Genomic DNA, 22,271 nt, shown 5'->3' on the forward strand with positions numbered 1-22,271 from the left:
CAGGGGTTGGAGTGAAGGCTGTCTCCCTCCACCCTTAAAGTCTATGTTGCTGTGATTGCTGCTAACCACGACCTCGTTGAAGGGAAGTCAGTAGGGAAGCATGACCTGCTCACCAGGTTCCTTAGGGGACGAGAAGGTTAAATCCTCCTGGGCACCCCTCTATACCCTCTTGAGACCTGACTCTAGTGCTCAAAGCACTACAGCAGGGCCCATTTGAGCCTTTGCAGTCAGTAGAACTGAAGTTTCTATCAATGAAATCTCTGCTCCTGCTTGTAAACTGGCCTCCATCAAGAGGGTAGGGGACTTGCACGCATTTTTGGTTGACGATTCGCGCCTAGAGTTTGGGCCGGCTGACTCCCAGGTAATCCTGAGGGCCCGGCTATGTGCCCAAGGTTCCCATTACTTCCTTGAGGGATCAGGTGATGATCCTGCAGGTGCTGCCCCCAGAGGAGGCAGATCCAGCCCTAGCTTTGCTTTGCCCCATCCAAGCCTTGAAATGGTATGTAAAGCAGACACAAAGCTTCAGGACCTCAGATCAGCTCTTTGTCTGTTATGGAGGGCGGCAGAAGGGGAAGGTCGTCTCCATGCAGAGGATGGCCCACTGGATAGTGTGCCCTGCCCGTTCAGGTTGCGAGCTCACTCTACTAGAAGTGTTGCACCCTCCTGGGCCCTGGCTCATGGCGCCTCACTGACAGATATTTGTAGAGCTGCAGGCTGGGCGACCCCCAACACGTTTGCTAGATTCTATAGCAGGTATCCTCCTGTGTTCTCACCTCAAACGGGTAGAAGCACTGAGAGGCCCCGGTTAGCGTCGGCTTACTAAAACTGCTCCAAAGTGTCCGTACTGTAGACCCTGTCAAGATTCAAGATTCAAGATTTTTATTTGTCACATACACAATTATACAGAGTATAACCAGCAGTGAAATGTAGGTCAGGTCCGCTCCAAGGACAGTGCAATTATACAGAATACAAATATTAAGAAAAAGAAAAGTAGAGAAAAATAAAAGAATAAAATAAAATAAAAGATAAAAAATATAAATATAAATGTGCAGGTCAGTATGTTGTTGACTTAAATAGTAATAAAGAGGAATGTGCAAAAGAATGTGCAAAAAAGTGGTACAGGGTATTTAAATAGCAGCAATATGAGGTACAGAAAAATTATGAATAGCTTATTGATATGGTGATATTTACATGGAGTCAAGTGATGTTATGACACAGAGTTAGAGTTTAGGAGCCTGATGGCCTCGGGGAAGAAGCTCCTCCTAAGTCTCTCAGTTTTTGCCATCAGGCTACGGAAGCGCTTACCAGATGGAAGCAAAATGAATAGACGGTTACCAGGGTGATTTGAGTCCTTGATGATTTTGACAGCTCTATTTTTGCAGCGTTTGAGGTAGATGTCCTGCAGAGAGGGGAGAGCAGACCCTGAGATGCGCTCAGCTAAGCGCACAACTCTCTGTAGTGCTTTGCAGTCCTGATTGGCGCTGTTTCCATACCACACTGAGATGCACTGAGTCAATAAACTTTCTATGCTCCCTGAATAGAAAGTTTTCAGGATTGCTGGTGAGACCCTGAATTTCCTCAGCTGTCGCAGATGGTACAGTCTTTGCCTGGCTTTCTTAACCTGTGTTTGGATGTGTGTAGTCCAAGTCAGGTTCTCTGAGATATTTACACCGAGGTACTTGAAGCTACTCACCCTCTCCACAGGGGTCCCACTGATCATAAGAGGAGTGTGGGGCTGCTGCTGTCTCTTCTTAAAGTCCATGATCAGCTCTTTAGTTTTGCTCACATTCAGAGAGAGACAGTTGTCCTGGCACCATGATGTGAGTCTCTCTATCTCATCCAAGTATGCGGTCTCATCATTGTTGGAGATGAAGCCCAGAACCACAGTATCATCAGCGAATTTGATAATAGATGTGGAGCTGTGAGAGGGCACACAGTCATGCGTGTAGAGAGAGTAGAGCAGGGGACTCAGGACACAGCCCTGTGGGGCTCCTATGTTCAGAGTGATGGAGTTTGAGGTGAACTGGCCAACTTTCACCACTTGAGGTCTGCCGATGAGGAAGTCTTGAATCCAGTCACAGAGTGAGGAGTTTAGGCCGAGGTCTGTGAGTTTAGAAGTGGTGGGAACCACGGAGGTAGCAAGGGACTCATTAAAGATGGAAGTGAACAAACCAGCGAGCTGATCGGCGCAGGACCTCAGAACAAGGCCGTTATCCCATCAGGTCCAGCTGCTTTCCTGACGTTCACTTTCTTTAGCGCCCTCCGAACCTCATCCTCCGACACGGTGATTACAGGATCATCGCTGCTCTGCCTGCTGCTTCCTGACGCGCTGGACGGCAGAGACGCGCTGCTGCCATTGCAATCGAAGCGGCCATAGAAGATGTTTAACTCGTCGGCCAGCAACGGATCTGCTCTCACCTCCGCGGAGAATTTGTTTCCGAAGGCACAGATGGTCCTCAGTCCCTGCCACATCCGTCGAGAGTCATTGAGCTGAAAATGAGACTCAATTCTCTCTCTGTATCTGTGTTTAGCGGCTCTTACTGCGCGTCGGAGAGCATCGCACGATGCTTTGTATTCGCTCATATTCCCGGTCAGAAGAGCCTCATTGTAAGCGGCAGTGCGTGTGTTAACCGCAGCACGGATTGTTCTGTCCACCCACAGTTTCTGATTAGAGAAGGTCCTTACAGTTATTGTTTCTGTAGCTTGCTCGGTTAGCGTGTTTACAAAGCTTAATGCTACATCCGCGAACTCGCTGACGTCAGAAGAACTCGCCTGGAACGTGTCCCAGTCGACGTCATCAAGAGCCGCCTGCAGCATAGCCTCTGAGTGGGAGGACCAATGCGTCACTACTCTCTGCACCGGAGGATCCTGAACGAGCCTTTGTTTATATTCCGGTGTGAGGAAAATGGCGGCATGGTCCGATTTGCCAAAAGCCGGTAGTGCGCGGGCTTTGTAGGCATTCTTGAACTGAGTGTAGCAATGATCCAGTGTGTTTGGTCCTCTAGTTGGACAGGATAAAAGTTCGGCATGACCTGCCTGAGGTTAGCTTTGTTAAAGTCTCCCGCAATGATAAAGGCAGCGTCAGGATGTTTGTTAATGTAGCCGCTGAGCACATCGTGAAGCTTAGACAAAGCCAAGCCGGTGTCTGCCTGTGGTGGAATGTACACAGCAGTAACAATGATCGATGAAAACTCCCGGGGCAGATAAAATGGGTGGCAAATAATGGAAAGATGTTCCAGATGAGGCGAGCAGGAATGCGACAGAATGGAGATATTCTTGGGATCACACCATTTCTTGTTGATCATGAAACACACTCCTCCACCCCTGGATTTACCGGCCTCTGCTGTTCTGTCCGTCCAAAAAACAGAGAAGTTATCACTTGGCATAACAGCAGTGTCCGAGACCGAGGACGAAAGCCACGTTTCTGAAGGATATTATAGTCCCTTATGTCCCGTTGGAAACTAATCATGGCTCTAAGATCGTCCATCTTATTCTCCAAGGATTGGACATTTGCGAGCAGAATGCTCGGAAGAGGAGGACTTTGAGCCCTTTTCCTGAGTCTATCTCGAATCCCAGTGCGTTTCCCGCGGTGTTTCTTGATCCTTCGCCTCGGGGGGTTATTGTTTATCTCCGTGTTCTGAAGAATCTCCAGAGGCCATGCTGGATTCGTGGCTAAAGTGTCCTGGAACAGGTTAGTGTAGTGGTTCCCAATGTCCACAAGTGTTTCTATGTTATAGGTGATCAGTGCCGACGTGAAATGTGTAAAAAGAGAAAGTAAAAGTAAGTAAAAAAGTAACTTAAAGCAAAATCTAAGCGGAGCGGCCTGGACGGCGTCCGAACACAGCGGCGCCATTTTCTTTGGAAAATGTCTGTCAAGCTCCTCCATCCCTTCGGCAGCCAGACGTCTTGGAACATCCAGTGCCAGGCCCTCACTCGATGAATCCGTGAGAACCGGTAGAGGGCTGGACTGCAAACCGGTAGAGACCTAAGTGGATCCCATATGTGTAAAGTCCACAGAGATGGGAAGTAACGAAAAACAAATACTTCGTTACTGTACTTAAGTAGATTTTTCTGGTATCTGTACTTTACTTCACTATTTATTTTTCTGACTACTTTTTACTTTTACTCCTTACATTTTTACACAAATATCTGTACTTTCTACTTTTTACATTTTCAAACCAGGCTCGTTACTTTAGTTTTGGTGGATCACCATTCGACAACAAATCTATAATAAATCATGAATCGGTTAGTCTTGACTGCAACTCGATCTCCGCCTAGAGGTTTCTATAGGTTTCTATCAGAGTAATCAATGCAAGAGACGTGAAGGGAGTGGATCAGAGAGGCAAAACTACTGACCTGTTCATTACTTCAAGTGCAGGTGAATAGACAGGTTAGTTTCATCTGTAAATAGGCTGTAGTTTTGTGTTTGTTTACTTAGTTAAGAATTAAACAGCTAGCAACTCTTAGCAATAGCAGCCAGATGATTAATAATAGTCTACTGTAAACCAAGCTAAATTACTATCATCACTCACCGTATGATAGAGAACATCATTATTACTACTGTAAAGTTACAATAGTAATTTGGCAGACAAATGTTATAAAACATCGTTTTATAATACATTTAGAGGAAGCTCGGACAGATAACAACACACCCCTTACAAAAATTCAAACCAAAAACCATGGTTATTAGTTAAATCATGGTAACAACAAATTAACCATGGTTTTGCTACACTAACCACAGTCTAACCATGAAATGTGTAGTAAAACTATGGTTGTGAATTAAAACTGATTGTAATCAATCTGACAAATATATATATATATATATATATATATATATATATATATATATATATATATATATATATATATATTATAATTAACCATGGTTAATTTTGGTAAGAGGAAAATATGATTTGTGATAATGCAATTATCAATTATTACAGTATTAGGATTTTGTTTTAAAGATATTGTCATGATGTAATTATTATTGTACTAATTTTGACATTTAGGCAATTTAGAAAGTATAGTTTTGTTAAATCTATAGTATTTAAGTCATGAGATAGAACAACAACACATGGTCATAATGTGATACTTTAAATTGAACTAAAATAAAGTTATGTTATTGCAAATAATGCAATAACATGAATACAATAATGAATACAATGAGGTGTTGTTGTTGTTTTTTTTTTGCAACAAGGTGGAGATAGTTCTGTTCATAACAGTAGATGGCTGATGGGAAAAGTGACAGGTACGAGAAAATGAGTGAAAAAGTAAACACACAAAAGTGAGATGTAGAGAGATAAAATGGAAAATGAAGAGACTGAAAAGGAAAATGGAAATGAAGGTGTAGTTCAGTAGAGAATCATTAATTATTTTGCATGGCCCCATAAGGTTTTAAACCTTTTTTTTTTTAATGTGATGGGCATTAAAAAATAAAATAAAATAGGGTTATCCGTGGTTTCAAAATTTGTTGTGGGTGTATGGGATGGCCTGGATGAGTGTGAGATTTCCTTGCCTGAAATTTTGTCCCAGTACTGCTCTGTTCTACATGGTGGTTGTTCAGTCATGATACATTCATTAGCTAACAATATTAAATGTAATATTAAATATTAAATGTAAGTTATTTTGTATCAATGTGTCAATATGACATGAGGTCCAGTTACCAGCATGACACTAAAACAGGTAGTAGTAATGGGTACTTTTTACTTAAGTACATGTCAAAGCCCATACTTCTTTACTTTAACTTGAGTAAACAAGTGTAGTCAGTACTTCTACTTTTCTCAGAGTATTTTTAAACACGAGTATCTATACTTCTACTTGAGTAAAGGATGTGTGTACTTTTGCCATCTCTGAAAGTCCATGATATAGCCTCAGAGTCCATGTTTCCTCTGAAGACTTTCTGCCATTTTCCAAGAGGGTTACAATCACCTCTAAACTTCCATATGAACCTGAACGGTTGTTCATATGTGTACGTGCTTCCGAAACCTTCTTCGGGAAGCATGGGGCTTCCACAACATTCTGGTTCCAAGTGGAATGGGTATGTTTTCCCAGTGTTATCCAATCTCACTGAGTGGGTAGTGCTACGAAAACAGTAACTGGCCTTCTTGGTGCGAGCCCCGGCCTACACCAAAGAGGGGTGCAGGAGGCTCGCACAGGACATTGGAAGGGGCAGCATCCATGGAGCTTTGGTAGGGATTCCTATTTGTCGGTCACCGTCATGACTCTGAGTGACCGACTGAAAGGGAACGTCTCTGTTACGTATGTAACCCTAGTTCCCTGAAGGAGGGAACAGAGACTTCACGTCTGTACCACCCCTGAGCGGCTGGGTCACTGGTTCGGCTCTCATTCAGCAAAAACCTGCGTATGCATTGCACTGGCAGCTGGATGCAATCATCGCATGCCAATGTGCATTGGCTCATTTAGTTTACACTCTAAGTGGATTGGTCTCTCTAAGCGAGATCCCAATTCGTCAGTCGCCGAAGTGACGTCTCCATTCCTTCCTTCAGGGAATGAGGGTTACATGCATATCCCAACTGAAAATCTCTGGAAAATCCCTGGTGACAAAGTTATTGCTAAGAAACCCAATACAGTCACTGAACTGTGGAAGAGACTGTTAAAAGAGTAAACCAAGATCACACCAGCGGAGTGTGAGAAACTAGTGATGTCCTGCGGCCGCTGATGTGTTGAAGAAATTCAAAGCATGGGCCTGTACACTTCCTACTAATTTTTGACTGCTGTAGCTTTCAGAAATTTTTGTTGTAATCTTTCTTCGTGCTAAAGCCATTGCTGTTCTCTAATTCTGATCACCGTTTTCCACAAAATAAAGCATTTTTGTTGAAGTGCCTTGGTATACATTATTACAAATAAAGGTTTCAAAAGGGGTGTTTCATATGCCAGAGCAATTTTGTTTTCACCTTTCAGTGAACAGTTCTTAAAAGGTCTTTTTTTTTTTAGTGTGAAGAACATTTAATAATCCAAAGAACCTTTTTCCACTATAATGAACATTTTGAGCTATAGAAAGATTGCATGAACCATCAATGCCAATAAATAACCTTAATTTTTAAGAGTGTAGGACCATTTTTACAGAAATGTAGCCAGAGTCCCTTATTTCCAATGAACCTGGGTTGCAAATCTAATTTTTTTGTCCTCCGCCTAGAGGAGAATATGCCTTGTTTACAGCTGAATCAATGCTACATTACAAAAATGTTAATTGCCTTGAATGGACGTGAGCCAAACAGACTGGGAGCTTGTTAAAACCGAATCTGCATGTGGGCAACATGAGTCAGTCCAGACATCAGTGCGATGTGGAATTTATTTAAGAGTCTCTCGTCATATAGAATACAATCAGACCTTATAATTGGTCAATAAGACTTTCCATGCTGGGCTGTTTGAGCCAGTAGCCTATCAGTATTATGAATAAGCACATTATATTGTGACCCACAGCTCCAAACCTGAGTAGGAGGCAGCTGGCAGATGAATCAGGATGAAATGCAAGTTTCATCACCAAGTGTGTGTAACAAACGAACCACTCTTTCTGTATTGAATCTCATACTGCCTTCACCTGCCTTTTAACCTTATGAACAATAACTATAGCAAACACACTTACAGCAGTGGTGAGAAGCACAATGAGTTCACTCTCTGTGACAACCGCCTATTACATTCCCCGAGACTGGATGTGCGTCTCCTCAACAGCAAGTCGATGTCATTGATTTGTGAGGGTGTGGAGGCTAGGACATAATTGAAGTTTGCAACCCGTTTCCCCCTGTGTGTTCGAGTGTTTGACTTGTGGAGACAGAATACAGCGGGGGCTTCAATCTCGGATGCAGGTGATGGGCAAGTCAAAGGCCGACGGCCCTGGTGTTTGGAACGGAGTGTCACAAAGTCAATTGCAGCAATGTGACCCAATCACAAGCACAATGTAACGTGACAGTCAATAGCAGAGCTTTTCCTTTGGAGCCTTGCTAACATCAAAATTATAAAGATGCAGGATCGCTCATGGTCAGTGTCTAATGATTGTCGTCTGCTCAAGCTTACAATTACAGTGACAAATTTCAATTTGTGTTGCAGTTTTTCAGCGTCCAACATCCAACAGGACTAGATATCCTCACAGGTGTCAAATAATAGAGGGCAGTAATGAAAAGTGGTAAATGAACGCCATCTAGGGACGTTATTTAGAAGTATTCTGGAAAATCCAGATGAAACTGTTTGCTGGATTATATTAACGGGGTTCTAACTGGCTATTAGCTGGTCATACCAGCAGCTGGTGAAGCTTTATTATTTTCTTTTATTTTACATTGTCAATCAGCTAATGATCAACATAGCTACCATCTTAAACTTGATTTTGTAGCAGTAGCTATATCATTCCTTTAGGTCAGTGGAAAGATAGTGTGAATAGAATTTGTTAAGATAAATGTAACTGTTTTAAACCCTTATTTAGAATCAAAAGATAGCATACAAATATAACAGTTCCTGTATTATAATAACAATATAGTTTTAAAATGACTGCCACAATGTAATATTTTTATTTTGGGAACAAAAAAGGCGCTTGTAAACGTGGTTTATATTAATTAAGATGCATCATTGCAGAACTTTTAGAAATCAATGCTGTGATATTATATGAAAAATACGATCTCACATTGCCCTCTGCTGTGTGTTGCGCGCAGTCACCGGGAGAAACGTCCAGTGTTGTTTTCTTTGACTTGATTTATAAGGTACCTTTACAAAAATGTACTAACAGTCCTACCTGCCAACTACAATGATATGTATGACTGCTAGAGCATTATAAATTATTATGGGGTCGTATTGAGAAAGAAAATATATAATAATATTTCTAAAGAAATTATATACATGATATAGGCCTATTACTACTATACTACTATACTACTACTACATATAAAGGCATGTTCCTAATATTACTCTACACAAGGGGTGCCCAATCCAGTTCCTGGAGATCCGCCGGCTCAGTTCATTTCCAGTCCTGCTCCACCACACCTGTCTGTAATTACCTAGCATTGCTGAAGACCTTAATTGGCTGGTTCAGGTGTGTTTGATCAGGGTTTGAGCTGAATTTTGCATATGTGTGTGTGTGTCTGTGCATGTTTTTGTGGTTTATGAGGACACAAATTTGTATAATGACATGGGTATGACAGAGGTATTACAATATGAAGGTGGTTTATGAGGACACTGCCTATTTCCCCGTAATTCAAAAGGCTTAAAAAACATACTAAATGGTGTTTTTTTGAAAATCTAAAAATGCACAAAGTCTCCTGTGAGCGCTAAGTTTAGGTGTAGGGTTGGTGTAGGGCAATAGCACACACAGTTTGTTCAGTATAAAAACCATTACGCCTATGGAGAGTCCCCATAAACCACAAAAACCAACGTGTGTGTGTGTGTGTGTGTGAGAGTGAGTGAGTGAAACAACTGATTTATTCCATTTTATTTACAACATGTATTAAAAATCCATGTAACAGTACTTCACTGTGTTTATCTGCATGACTTACATCTCTGGATATACACAAACAAAAATGTTTTACATTTAGAGTTATTCATTTAAAGAAAAGGGAATGCACATTTAAACAACTTTTGGATTAAACAACAAGACCTTAATTGGCTGGTTCAAGTGTGTTTGATCAAGGTTTGAGCTGAATTTTGCAGTTTGTGTGTGTGTGTGTGTGTGTTCATTTTACTCAAATTTTACTACAACTTTGACTCAGAAATGGGTAGTAAATCTTACAAACAATAACAAATTAAACTTGAAACTTTAAAGAAAAGAAAAACATATTCCAGTAATTTGTTTTCTGTTATCACTTTTTACAGTGTACCGTAATTGTCACGGATCGCTGAGAGGAGCGCCGCGAAAAGACGAGGTCAGGGTCCAAATGCAGGTGAGGTGCTTTAATATAAGAAAATAACAAAAACCGCCAACACAGCACACTAAACAGATACAAAACATGAACACTAGCAGTACACGGAAACACAAAGTCAGAACATGAGCAGAATGCAAATAATGCGACCAGGCCGAGTGGTGGGAGAGGGAAAACTATATAGTCCGTGAAGATAGGGAACAGCTGTGGGTGCAATGAGTGTGACAGGTGTGCGCAATGAGACGAGTGTGTGTAATCAGCTGAGTGGTGTCCGGGAGGAAGGGAGATGGCGACCTCTGGTGGAGAAGGGAAAACCTGCAGCCCGGCCTCATGACAGTACCCCACCTCTAAGGAACGGCTTCCAGACGTTCCACTAACCCCAGCAGTCCGGAGGGAGGTGGAACGGTGAAACAGGGGGAGGGATGGCGGGCCAGGCCCGTGTAGAGGCAGAGGGCCTGGAGACAGAGGCCGAGCAGGATGCCAGGGTGGATCCGGCAGGGCACGGAGCTTGGGTGGAGCCGGCAGGGCACGGAGCTTGGGTGGAGCCGGCAGGGCACGGAGCTTGGGAGGATCATGAGCGAGCACCGTCGCCCCGGAAGAACTGCGAGCGGGCACCGCCGCCTCGGAGGAACTGTGAGCGGGCACCGCCGCCTCGGGAGGGTCGTGAGCGGGCACCGTCGCCTCGGGAAGGTCGTGAGCGGGCACCGCCGCCTCGGGAGGGTCGTGAGCGGGCACCGCCGCCTCGGGAGGGTCGTGAGCGGGCACCGCCGCCTCGGGGGAATCGTGAGCGGGCACCGCCGCCTCGGGAGGGTCGTGAGCGGGCACTGTCGCCTCTTGAGGGTCGTGAGCGGGCACCGCCACCTCGGGAGGGTCGTGAGCGGGCACCGCCGCCTCGGGAGGGTCGTGAGCGGGCACCGCCGCCTCGGGGGGGTCGTGAGCGGGCACCGCCGCCTCGGGAGGGTCGTGAGCGGGCACCGCCGCCTCGGGAGGGTCGTGAGCGGGCACCGCCGCCTCAAGGGGGTCGTGAGCGGGCACCGCCGCCTCGGGAGCCTTGTGAGCGGGCACCGCAGCTAACTCCACCCTGAAGGTTGAGCCGCTCATCCACAGAACCAGGTTGATATACGCCTCCAGCGACTCTTCAGGATCCCAGAATGGCGCCAGGGACTTGAAGGGCTCGGCTAGACCACCCCTGAAAAAGACCATGAGACAGGTCTTCTCTGTCTCCGATCGCCGAGCCAATTCAATAAACTCCCTGGCGTATTCCTCCATGCTCCGGACTCCCTGGCGAATGTTGAGCAACCTCCCTGCTGGACCCATAATGGCTGGTCGCATTCTGTCACGGATCGCTGAGAGGAGCGCCGCGAAAAGACGAGGTCAGGGTCCAAATGCGGGTGAGGTGCTTTAATATAAGAAAATAACAAAAACCGCCAACACAGCACACTAAACAGATACAAAACATGAACACTAGCAGTACACGGAAACACAAAGTCAGAACATGAGCAGAATGCAAATAATGCGACCAGGCCGAGTGGTGGGAGAGGGAAAACTATATAGTCCGTGAAGATAGGGAACAGCTGTGGGTGCAATGAGTGTGACAGGTGTGCGCAATGAGACGAGTGTGTGTAATCAGCTGAGTGGTGTCCGGGAGGAAGGGAGATGGCGACCTCTGGTGGAGAAGGGAAAACCTGCAGCCCGGCCTCATGACAGTAATAACATTTATAAATGTATAGTTTTATTTAGGCTTTCTATGATTTCTTCTTTTTATGACACCATTAGTAACACCATGGCTGCCATGGTATTGCATGCGTTGTTTGATTCAGAATTTACAACGATATACTTAGTTTAAAATGTATGATTGCAGCCGTCCTATTCTATTTTTCGTCTTTCGGATGAGACGTTAAACCGAGGTCCTGACTCTCTGTGGTCATTAAAAATCCCAGGATGTCTTTCGAAAAGAGTAGAGGTGTGACCTCGGCATCCTGGCCAAATTTCCCATTGGTCTCTGACCATCATGGCCTCCTAATCATCCCCTTACACTGATTGGCTTCATCACTCTGTCTCCTCTTCACCAGTAAGCTGGTGTGTGGTGGGCGTTCTGGCGCACTATGTCTGCCGTCGCATCATCCAGGTGGATGCTGCACACTGGTGGTGGACGAGGAGACACCACCCCTCACAATGTAGAGCGCTTTGAGTGCTTAGAAAAAGCAGAAAAGCGCTATATAAATGTAATGAATTATTATTATTATTATTATTTTATTGTGTGGGTGACTGATTGCAGATTGCAGTAACCAGACTTGGATGTTGTCGTTTACTTGTTTGCAGTCTGATCAGTTCTACAGCTCATGTCTTCAAACTCGATGTGAATCTGTGAACGCGAACAAATTCAGAATCAGTTACTGTTATAGATAAGGAAAGAATCTGTAATAGAACTTAATACAGCATATAGGCTGTTAAATTATGGGGTTGAGTCCTGCACGTCCTGATTTTGCTGAGTTAGATGTGTTGTGACAACATTTTAATCCCAAAATTTAGTCTTGACCATATCCCTACACATACCTAAACCTAACCTTAACCATGAGTAGTCCCTAAAATCAGAGGAAATGATAGATGAATGACACTGATGCACAAGCACCAAACGCTGATTGTAAACCTAAACTTCACAAAAACTATTAACTGGTTCTTCAAATCTGATTGGTTAATCACAATGTTGTTCCAGGGTCAATAAAGATGTTGTCAAAGGGTAAAATCAGGTAAAATCAGGTTCTGCTTGACTCCTGGCAGCTTAGACTACATTATTATTAATATTAATAGTATTATTACAAAGCTTTATATGCCTATCATTTGTATAATGTACAGCGAGGGTCCTTGTGAATTTAAAAGACAGTTCTAGTAAGGTACAAACACAAAAACATAATACTTTCTCATATTCAGGAACATTCTGAGGTAGAAAAGAGTGTTAGATGATGCTTAATTTCAAACTTTGGGCAGTTGCTGTTGTCCTGGGCAATATTAGTTTTTGACATCTACATCGGACTAAATGAAAGACAACTGATTTATTCCATTTTATTTACAACATGTATTAAAAAGCCATGTAACGGTATGCTTCACTGCGTTGATTGCATGACTTACATCTCTGGATATACACAAACAAAAATGTTTTACATTTATAGTTATTCATTTAAAGAAAAGGGAATGCACATTTAAACAACTGTCTCAAATTTGCTATTAAGATGAAATACTGCTGGACAGGAAGTGATGACGTTTCAAGTGACAAAAGCAGGTCTATACAAATATATACACACAAATCCCTGCTGTTTGAGAAAGACAGGATGTCATCCTACGTCAGCAATGATATCACATTTTGTAATTCCTAATCAAAATTTCCAGGGCACTGCTGTCAGTCAAACATGCGTTGAAGCACATTTCCAAATACTTCATTATTTCATCACAGAGAGCACAAGAGGGAGACAAACTCTTACATTAGAATTTAGTGTCAGGGAAACATGTTCCTTTATTATTGGAAATACACACAGGGATGTGGGAGTCTGAAGTAGTGGACACATTCATCATAACATCAGGGTTAGGCATAAAATATAAAACTGATTGTGAGTTTTAATTTAATAGGCAAAAAAAACTAAAGGATATTGAACTGGAATTTGAACTGGAATGACACTGATTGTATTAATAAAATGTGTACATGAGCTGCTAATAATCAGTTATGATCGTGACTGTATTTCCATCATGGTTGGGGAAAATTTGTAACTCTAAAGTTGGGATGCTTTGAGAGTTTATGAGTGTGAATTTAAATGCAATGACAAACTACAGGATATTGAATTGGAATGACAATAATTTAAATGATCTTTTATATTTTTATAAAATATATTTTAATTGGTATTAAAATATATTTATTTCTAAACTTCCATTTAAAATTCGTCATTACTTTGCTGTTCCAATTCAAAACTAAGCTTACTGCAGTCATATACCTTTTAATAAAATGATTTAATTGCTAAACGCCTTAGTTGCATTCTGTTTGCTACTTCAATTCAAATTCAAATTCATATTCAATTGAAGCCTGGAATCCCACCGGAATTCCATTCTGAATGGCGCACTGTGACTCTGAATGCGTCCCTTAAAAGCGCTTTACATTCAAGCAGGTCTACATTCTAACATCTTCTTGAAGGCTTTTCTGAAGCTGTCGTCCAGGAAGGCGTAGAGGAACGGGTTCAGACAGGAATTGGCGTAGCTCAGGCTGGTAATGAAGTACGAGATGCCGATGAGAAGCGGTGTGGTCCGCAGGTCTGTGGTCAGCGCCACGATGGTGCTGAGGTGAAAGGGCGTCCAGCAGAACAGGCACACGGCCAGTACGATAAACACCATGATAGTCACCTTCTTCTTGGCTTTGTCCAGCGCTTTGCCGTTGGTGTTCAAGCGCATGTTTCTTAATTTGTACAGCATCATGGTGTAAAGAATGCAAATCGTAGACACCGGAATGGCAAAGCCCAGTATGAGGGTGTAAATCCGGCTTGCTTTGAACCACAAACTTTCAGGACTGGGGAAACTCAGCACGCAGCTTTTCCTCTCGGTGTCGTCGGGACTTATGTAGACTCCCGCGAACACGGTAAACGGCACGACGATGAGGATCACCAGCAGCCACACGCACAGACTCACTATCTTGGCTGCCCGGTATGTGCGGTACGGCATGCGCTTGGAGCGCACGGTCGACAGCACCACCAGGTACCGGTCCACACTCATAACCGTCAGAAAGTAGATGCTCGAGAAGATGTTGTAGTGGTCGATGCTTAAAATGATTTTGCACAGCACATCGCCGAACGGCCAGTAGTGTAACAGATGCTCAGCTATGTTGATGGGCAGCACTAAAGTGAAGAGGTCGTCGGCGATCGCCAAGTTCAGGATGAACATATTGGTCACCGTCTTCATTTTGGGTGCTTTGAGGATCACATATATTACCGCCGTGTTTCCCGTCAGACCTACGGCACATATCACGGAGTAAATGACCGGGAGAACCACGTACAGATCTGCGTAAAAGAAGTAGTCAGCCTGCGGCGTACAGTTCAGATCGCTCCGGTTTGGAGAGTTGTAATAGTATAAGTCCACGCTGTAGTTGCATGTTGGGCTTGGGATGAAGGGGCTCGTGATGTTCTCCATTCTGTGATAGCTGAGCCTCCGGGGATAAGTGCTTTACTTTATAAAGCTGCGCTCTTGCTTTTGCAGATCTCTCCACGAGTCTAAGGTGGTCGATGTCTTTCATCTGTCTCTTTGCACATCACGAGATCTGAGTATGATACAAAACATTGGCAACCCTGCAGAAAACAGACTATTCAACCGAATGCACGCTGACTTGGAAACTTGGCACATCTGCGAATTATTTACACAACTTAGAATATAACAGTTTAATTTCTTTAACAACAAAAATACATATGATAAAAACACTGCACGCCTAAAACTGCAGCCGATTCATTTTCAAACTGCAAACATTACTTTTAAAAGTAAAGAAGCAACAGCTAGCGGTGAAAGGTGCGCGGTCTTACCGTGTGGAATATTCTTTCTCCGTGCGCGCGCTGTCCGCTCTCGCTCGCGCTTTCCCAACAAGTAGGAAAGAAGTGCGACTGGTGACGTCACATTCTACCGCGCGCTCTCCTCATCTGCCTCCTCTCGCGGATCTCTGAAAGAGTCACGCATTCTTTTTGAGTGCTTATGCGTGGGGGTTGACATATCCTATGGTGAACTATTTCAAATAGCTAATACATATATATCAAAATAAGCACCTATAAAGATTTCATTAAAGGGACAGTTCACCCCAAAATAAACATATACTCAGGCCATTCAAGATGTAGATGAGTTTGTTTTTCAACAGGTGAGATTGTTGGAGAAATGTAGCACTGCATCACTTGCTCACCAATGAATCCTCTGCAGAGAATGGGTACCATCAGAATGAGCGTCCAAACTGCTGATAAAAAACATCACAACAATCCATACAACTCCAATCCATCAGTTAACATCTTGTGAAGTGAAAAAAATTGTTACAAAATTTGAACTCAAAATTATGAAACATTCATGGACATGTAGGCTAATAAGTCATTTATTTATAGATGAAGCAATGATCAATGATTTTTAAAACGTGAGATGACCAGTGTTCTATGCATAAAAACAGAAGCTTGCTCTTCACAAGGTAAAGATCGGAAAGTTTTTATCTCACACTTTTTTTGGGCAACTTTTTGACTATATGAATAAATATTTGAAAAACAGGATTATATTTTTCTTGAAATCAGTATGGCAAGAAGACCCCACAGTCCTGTGTTGCATGGCTATTGGGTAGAATACTTATCCCACCAGGTGTCAGCACTCTAGTCATGCAAAAATAGTTCAGTTTGCTCCTTATTAAAACAAGCTAATAAGTAATTTTCTCACCCATTACTCAAAGCTGCATGTTATACATTAGACTAGAGCATGTGGTATCCAGCGATTTGCTGACTGTTCAATTAAACCACAACCAGTTATCATAAGGGTAAATTATTGGCTTATTATTCAGCATCAGATCCAGTGATTGGCTCACTATGCCCTTATCCAGTCATCATATGAGGTGAGTGATTGTATAATGGCTGATTCACAGCCTGTGAGCTTTGACTGACATCCTGTGTTAGTGACAGAGAATTTAGTTGAAGCATTTCCATCTTAAAAAGAGACATTTTTAGAGGTACTGGCAAATGGTACACATTAGTACTTTTAAAAGTAAATATTAGCAATTGTTATAAGGGTACCACCATAATTACACTGTTGACCCATCCCTTACACCTTAACCCACCCTTAAACCTACCCGTACCACAAAAACCTGCCCCTAACCTTACCCATATCCCACCCCAATAGCAGAAAAAGTGTTTTGCAATACAATATGACCACAATAAATACATTGTACTTATTTTTTGATGCAAGTACATAGTAGTTAAGGCCACCTAATATAAAGTGTGACCAAAAAATGTATTGTGGGAATTAACGTTGCAAGCCGTTATTAATCAAGGTGTACATATTATCATTTAACATGAATGAATTATGAAGAATTGTATATTAACAACAATCTAGATTAATAAATTGTGAAACAGTTGTTTATTTTGTTAGTTAATGATACTTAATTGAAACTGATTGGATCTTATTGTAAATTGCTGGCAATTAAATTTAATGGGAAGGCTTTTCTGATAATCCTATTAATAGTTTTTGGTTAAAACCAATGAATTGTTAAGTATTTTTCATCACCAGCTGTAGCAAAATTAGTTACAACATTTATCTGGTTTTGAATTAATATTATTGTGGAGCAGATAAAGTTCAGTGAGTTTCTATGCAAATGTAAGACAATAATATATATATTTATGCATAAAGGCCTTTTGATAAAGGTAAATTCTGCTATATTTATTGATCTATATCATATTCCTTTCTTTACTTCACAATGCCAGTACAGGTTGCTGCTTTTGAAAAGGTTATGGCTGACTAATATTATAAATGTATTATAAACTACAGCCACTAAATATCAAGTCTTTTCCCTCTTTTCTCATATTCAAATGAATTTATTTTCAAATGTTTGCATTTGAATAAGTTTATCTGTACAGTTGGTTGGTTGCTTGCTGTCCTTGATTTCTTATTGTTGGAAGAATAGAATCAGGCTCTGCTAATCAGAGTCACGATGACAACATAAAGCAGGTTTAATGGAAATAATGAGCTGAGGTCAGTTGAGGATGCGGTAATAATTGGACACAAGCTTATTGTTAATGTGAGCGGGCAATGTAAATCCGAGGCTAAGCATTATCTGATGTTGATTCGCTTTTAACTGACGTGACGTGTTAATTAGTGAGGTGGAATAACAGATATCCTGTATGAAGGCCCTGCTGTCATTTCGATTTCATCCTTTTTTAATTATACCCTTTGTGTCTCTCATCACTGCTCCATGATTAAAGGAAAAGACCTCTTTGGCTTTCTGCACCTGAGCCCTGATCTGCGTCTCCCGATGATGATCTTCATGAGCTTGAGTACAAGATAGTTTCAGAGTGGACTCGTGTGACTGATTGGCTCTCTTTAGGACAATCAAAGGAAATTGACTTCTGATATTCCCAGGTGCCAGTAAGCTAATTACCTGTGCATGCTGAGAGAGGAGATCCCAGACAACATGTGGGCCTCAAGGAAGAGAGTAAATGGCTGAAATATTAGATTTAATATTGAATTAATATGACACAATGTGCAGAGAGCAGCAAAAAAACAATTTGCCAAGATTCTGGGTTATAACAGCCCACAACCCAATCAGATTCACAATAGTATTGTGAACATTGTGAAAAAGGGATACAGTAATTAAACATTGTGCAGTGGATGATGGGAATTGTAGTCTGAGGTGGCGTGCAACAGTTGTGAACCCACAAGAGTCCCTGTGGTGAGTGAGTGACCTCTGGTGGTGAGCTAACAGAAGTTCATAGGCCAGATTCATGACACTCGGTTTGGATTAGATCAAGAATGATAGATTTAAATGAACAGTTATGTAGTTTTGATACGATATGCAGATTTGATATACAGTACATGATACATGGTTTGTACTAAAGCCTTTGGTTTGTATAATTAGTGGTTTCTGTCATTCTTCTGAAAAGTGAATTTTACTTTTTATTATGCTTATCATTTTTATAAATCATAAACATGGTAAGATTGATCCATATATAACCAATTATCTGTGTCCCCAGAGTTAGATGATGGTGTCATTATTCTAGCATTATTCTAACCAGACGGGTAGTCGAATATACAAGACAAATGCTTAAAGTATGTAACCATGGTTACCAGAGTTTTTACCAAAAAAATCAAAAAGACAGAAATATTATGAAAACTTGCCTGTTTGAAGGAGACCATGCATTTATTTACTATTATTTTATGGTAGTATAAATGCAGAATGTTACATGGTCAAGAGTGCTGCTACCATGCTAATTCAGCATTAATAATAAGATTGAAAGGTTGAAAATTTGGAGATGAATAGTCTAAATGTATCAGAGAAGATAAAATGACATGCATGAGAGTTCTAGAAATAGTTAGGCTCTTAGGCTTAAATCAGATGTTCTGATGCTCAGTGTGGCATTCTTCCATTATTTATGTGTGACGACGGAGAGATTTATGGATGGGGAAATTTGTGAGATGCTGATGAGTAGGAGTCGTGAGCGAGGTGACGGTTTGATGATAGGTTGAACCGAGCAGGAAGCCAGCAGCCTTTGGAAGCTCCTGACAGACTCGTAGCATGCAGGAACTCTCAATGTTTAAATATGTGATGATCAGACTTGAACAAGTGCATGTTGTATTTATATCTGTAAACATCGCTCTAGGCCTGATCCTGAAGTTAAATTTACCCACAAGTTTATCTTTGAAATTCATGTGTGTTGACTTTCTCTGTTTATCTGTAACTGTGACATGACATGAGGTAGGAACATCACTTGCTTGCATTTTCTGTATCACTCCAAACATCCATAGAGCCCTGTTAAATACATTATCACCTAAAGTCACAATATGACTTTAGTGACATACATACTGCCAATTATGGTGACCCATACTCGGAATTCGTGCTCTGCATTTAACCCATCCAACGTGCACACACACAGCACTGCACATTTATATTTATATATTTATATTTTTTTTATCTTATCTTTTTATTTTATTCTTTTATTTTATCTTATTTTTTTCTACTTTTCTTCTCTTAATATTTGTATACTTTATAATTGCACTGTCCTTGGAGCGGACCTGACCTACATTTCACTGCTGGTTATACTCTGTATAATTGTGTATGTGACAAATAAAACTCTTGAATCTTGAATCTTGAACACACACACACCGTGAACACACACCCGGAGCAGTGGGCAGCCATTTATGCTGCGGTGCCCGGGGAGCAGTTGGGGGTTCGGTGCCTTGCTCAAGGGCACCTCAGTCATGGTATTGAGGGTGGAGAGAGCGCTGGACATTCACTCCCCACACCTACAATCCCTGCCGGCCCGAGACTCGAACCCGCAACCTTTGGATTACGAGTCTGACTCTCTAACCATTAGGCCACAACTTCCCTTTACATCCTTTTATTAAACTTCCATAAGGAGTTTATTGTTGTTGTTTGTTAAGGTTTTGAAAAAAAAAAGTTGGATAGTTGGTTTTGATATTTTAATGTGAATCAAGAGTGCAGACATCCAGTACTAGTTATGACCCAGAATTTTTTTGTTTGTTAGAAATAACAAAATTATGACCCAGAAATAAACCCTTGTAACCAACAAGTCTCAGTCTACGCAACTCTTTCTCATTTCTTATGTGAGGAGTGTGTAAAAAAATACAGACAGCAAATAAACAAAATTGAGAGCTGCCAAAATTCATATATATCACTTTCATAAATCTCCAGGTGAGGGAACATTACAAAATCGTAGCCTAAGAAATGTAATGTGCAACTTATGGCTGTTTTGAATACATGATGATTCATGCATTATTATTTTATAAAATGTACTCTATCATTCAAATGTTAGTGTTAAGTGTTTTTTTTTCTTCACTTTTTACCCAGTAACAATCTCTTCCATTTTTTCATCTATTCCCTGTTTTTTTCTTCTTCTTCCTTTTTCTCTTTGCAATTCTACCACAGTGGGTAGTCTATTTTACTCTTCTCTAAGTATTTGCTTTGAATTAATTCAGCGAATAATTGCAACAGGAATATTGGCTTGTTTACATGTTAGTAAATGGATGATTATTCCATGGAGGGGTTGTTATCTGGTTCCATAGAGCATCTAAATAATTAAAACCCTTTCCTATGTGATCCAGCACTGTGCTGTCTATGTACAGTCTACTTAAACCTTCTTTAAAACACAGAGTGGCCAAAATGGAGTTAGAACAAACCAAACAATGAAATGTGGTTTTATTTGGAATATTTTCGGTCCCACTTTATATTAGATGGCCTTAACTATGATATACTTACATTTAAATTAATAATTTGCTGCAATGAACTTATTGTGTACATACATGTATTTAGATTGTAATTATATTTTTTAAAATGCCTGCATGTAATTACATCTGTAATGAATTTCTGTAATTACATTTATAATTACACTGTTGACCGATCCCTTACACTTTAATCCACACTTAAACCTACCAATACCACCAAGCCTGTCCCTAACCTTACCTGTATCCCTTCTCAGTAGCAGCACATACGTTTGCAATATAATACGAACACAATAAGTACATTGTACTTATTACTAATGTAAGTACATAGCAGTTAAGACCACCTAATATAAAGTGGGACCATATTTTCTATTGCAATTAAAATCTTGTTTCTCACACTAGAATTCCACATGCTGAAGGTGGGAAAATTCCTCAGGATTAAACAGCATTGAGTCTAGGACATTCATTCTAAAGCCAGTTAATCATGGACTACTAATTTTTAGTTGAAACCTTAAAAAAAAAAAAAAAATAAATAAATAAATAAATATATATATATATATATATATATATATATATATATATTGTATATACATATATTATATATATATAAATAATTTGTGCAACAATGCACGTGTGACACTTTTTTTAAACCCAATAAATAAATAAATAAAAATTAATTAATTAATTAAAACAACAGCAAGTTGTTGTTTTGTGTTTTTTATGTGCTTTTAGTTAGTAGTTTTTTTTATAATTTTATATATATATATATATATATATACACTCACCTAAAGGATTATTAGGAACACCTGTTCAATTTCTCATTAATGCAATTATCTAATCAACCAATCACATGGCAGTTGCTTCAATGCATTTAGGGGTGTGGTCCTGGTCAAGACAATCTCCTGAACTCCAAACTGAATGTCAGAATGGGAAAGAAAGGTGATTTAAGCAATTTTGAGCGTGGCATGGTTGTTGGTGCCAGACGGGCCGGTCTGAGTATTTCACAATCTGCTAAGTTACTGGGATTTTCACGCACAACCATTTCTAGGGTTTACAAAGAATGGTGTGAAAAGGGAAAAACATCCAGTATGCGGCAGTCCTGTGGGCGAAAATGCCTTGTTGATGCTAGAGGTCAGAGGAGAATGGGCCGACTGATTCAAGCTGATAGAAGAGCAACTTTGACTGAAATAACCACTCGTTACAACCGAGGTATGCAGCAAAGCATTTGTGAAGCCACAACACGCACAACCTTGAGGCGGATGGGCTACAACAGCAGAAGACCCCACCGGGTACCACTCATCTCCACTACAAATAGGAAAAAGAGGCTACAATTTGCACGAGCTCACCAAAATTGGACGGTTGAAGACTGGAAAAATGTTGCCTGGTCTGATGAGTCTCGATTTCTGTTGAGACATTCAGATGGTAGAGTCAGAATTTGGCGTAAACAGAATGAGAACATGGATCCATCAT

General features: G+C 41.1%; 1 protein-coding gene across 1 annotated transcript; it reads right to left on the reverse strand.

Annotated features, from left to right (window-relative positions):
* Nucleotides 1-14,009: 14,009 nt before the first annotated feature.
* LOC306859193 (neuropeptides B/W receptor type 2-like) lies at nucleotides 14,010-15,455 on the reverse strand (the record flags this gene model as incomplete). The annotated part of the gene is made up of 2 exons (XM_079400099.1): nucleotides 15,413-15,455; nucleotides 14,010-15,184 (listed from the first exon to the last, which is right to left on the reverse strand). The coding sequence occupies exon 2, from the start codon at nucleotides 15,027-15,029 to the stop codon at nucleotides 14,010-14,012; it is 1,020 nt and encodes a 339-aa protein (XP_079256225.1). The 5' UTR covers nucleotides 15,030-15,184; nucleotides 15,413-15,455.
* Between the last annotated feature and the right edge of the window lie 6,816 nt (nucleotides 15,456-22,271).

Source organism: Barbus barbus (assembly GCF_936440315.1).
Source record: "Barbus barbus genome assembly, chromosome: 40".
Lineage (NCBI taxonomy): Eukaryota > Metazoa > Chordata > Actinopteri > Cypriniformes > Cyprinidae > Barbus > Barbus barbus.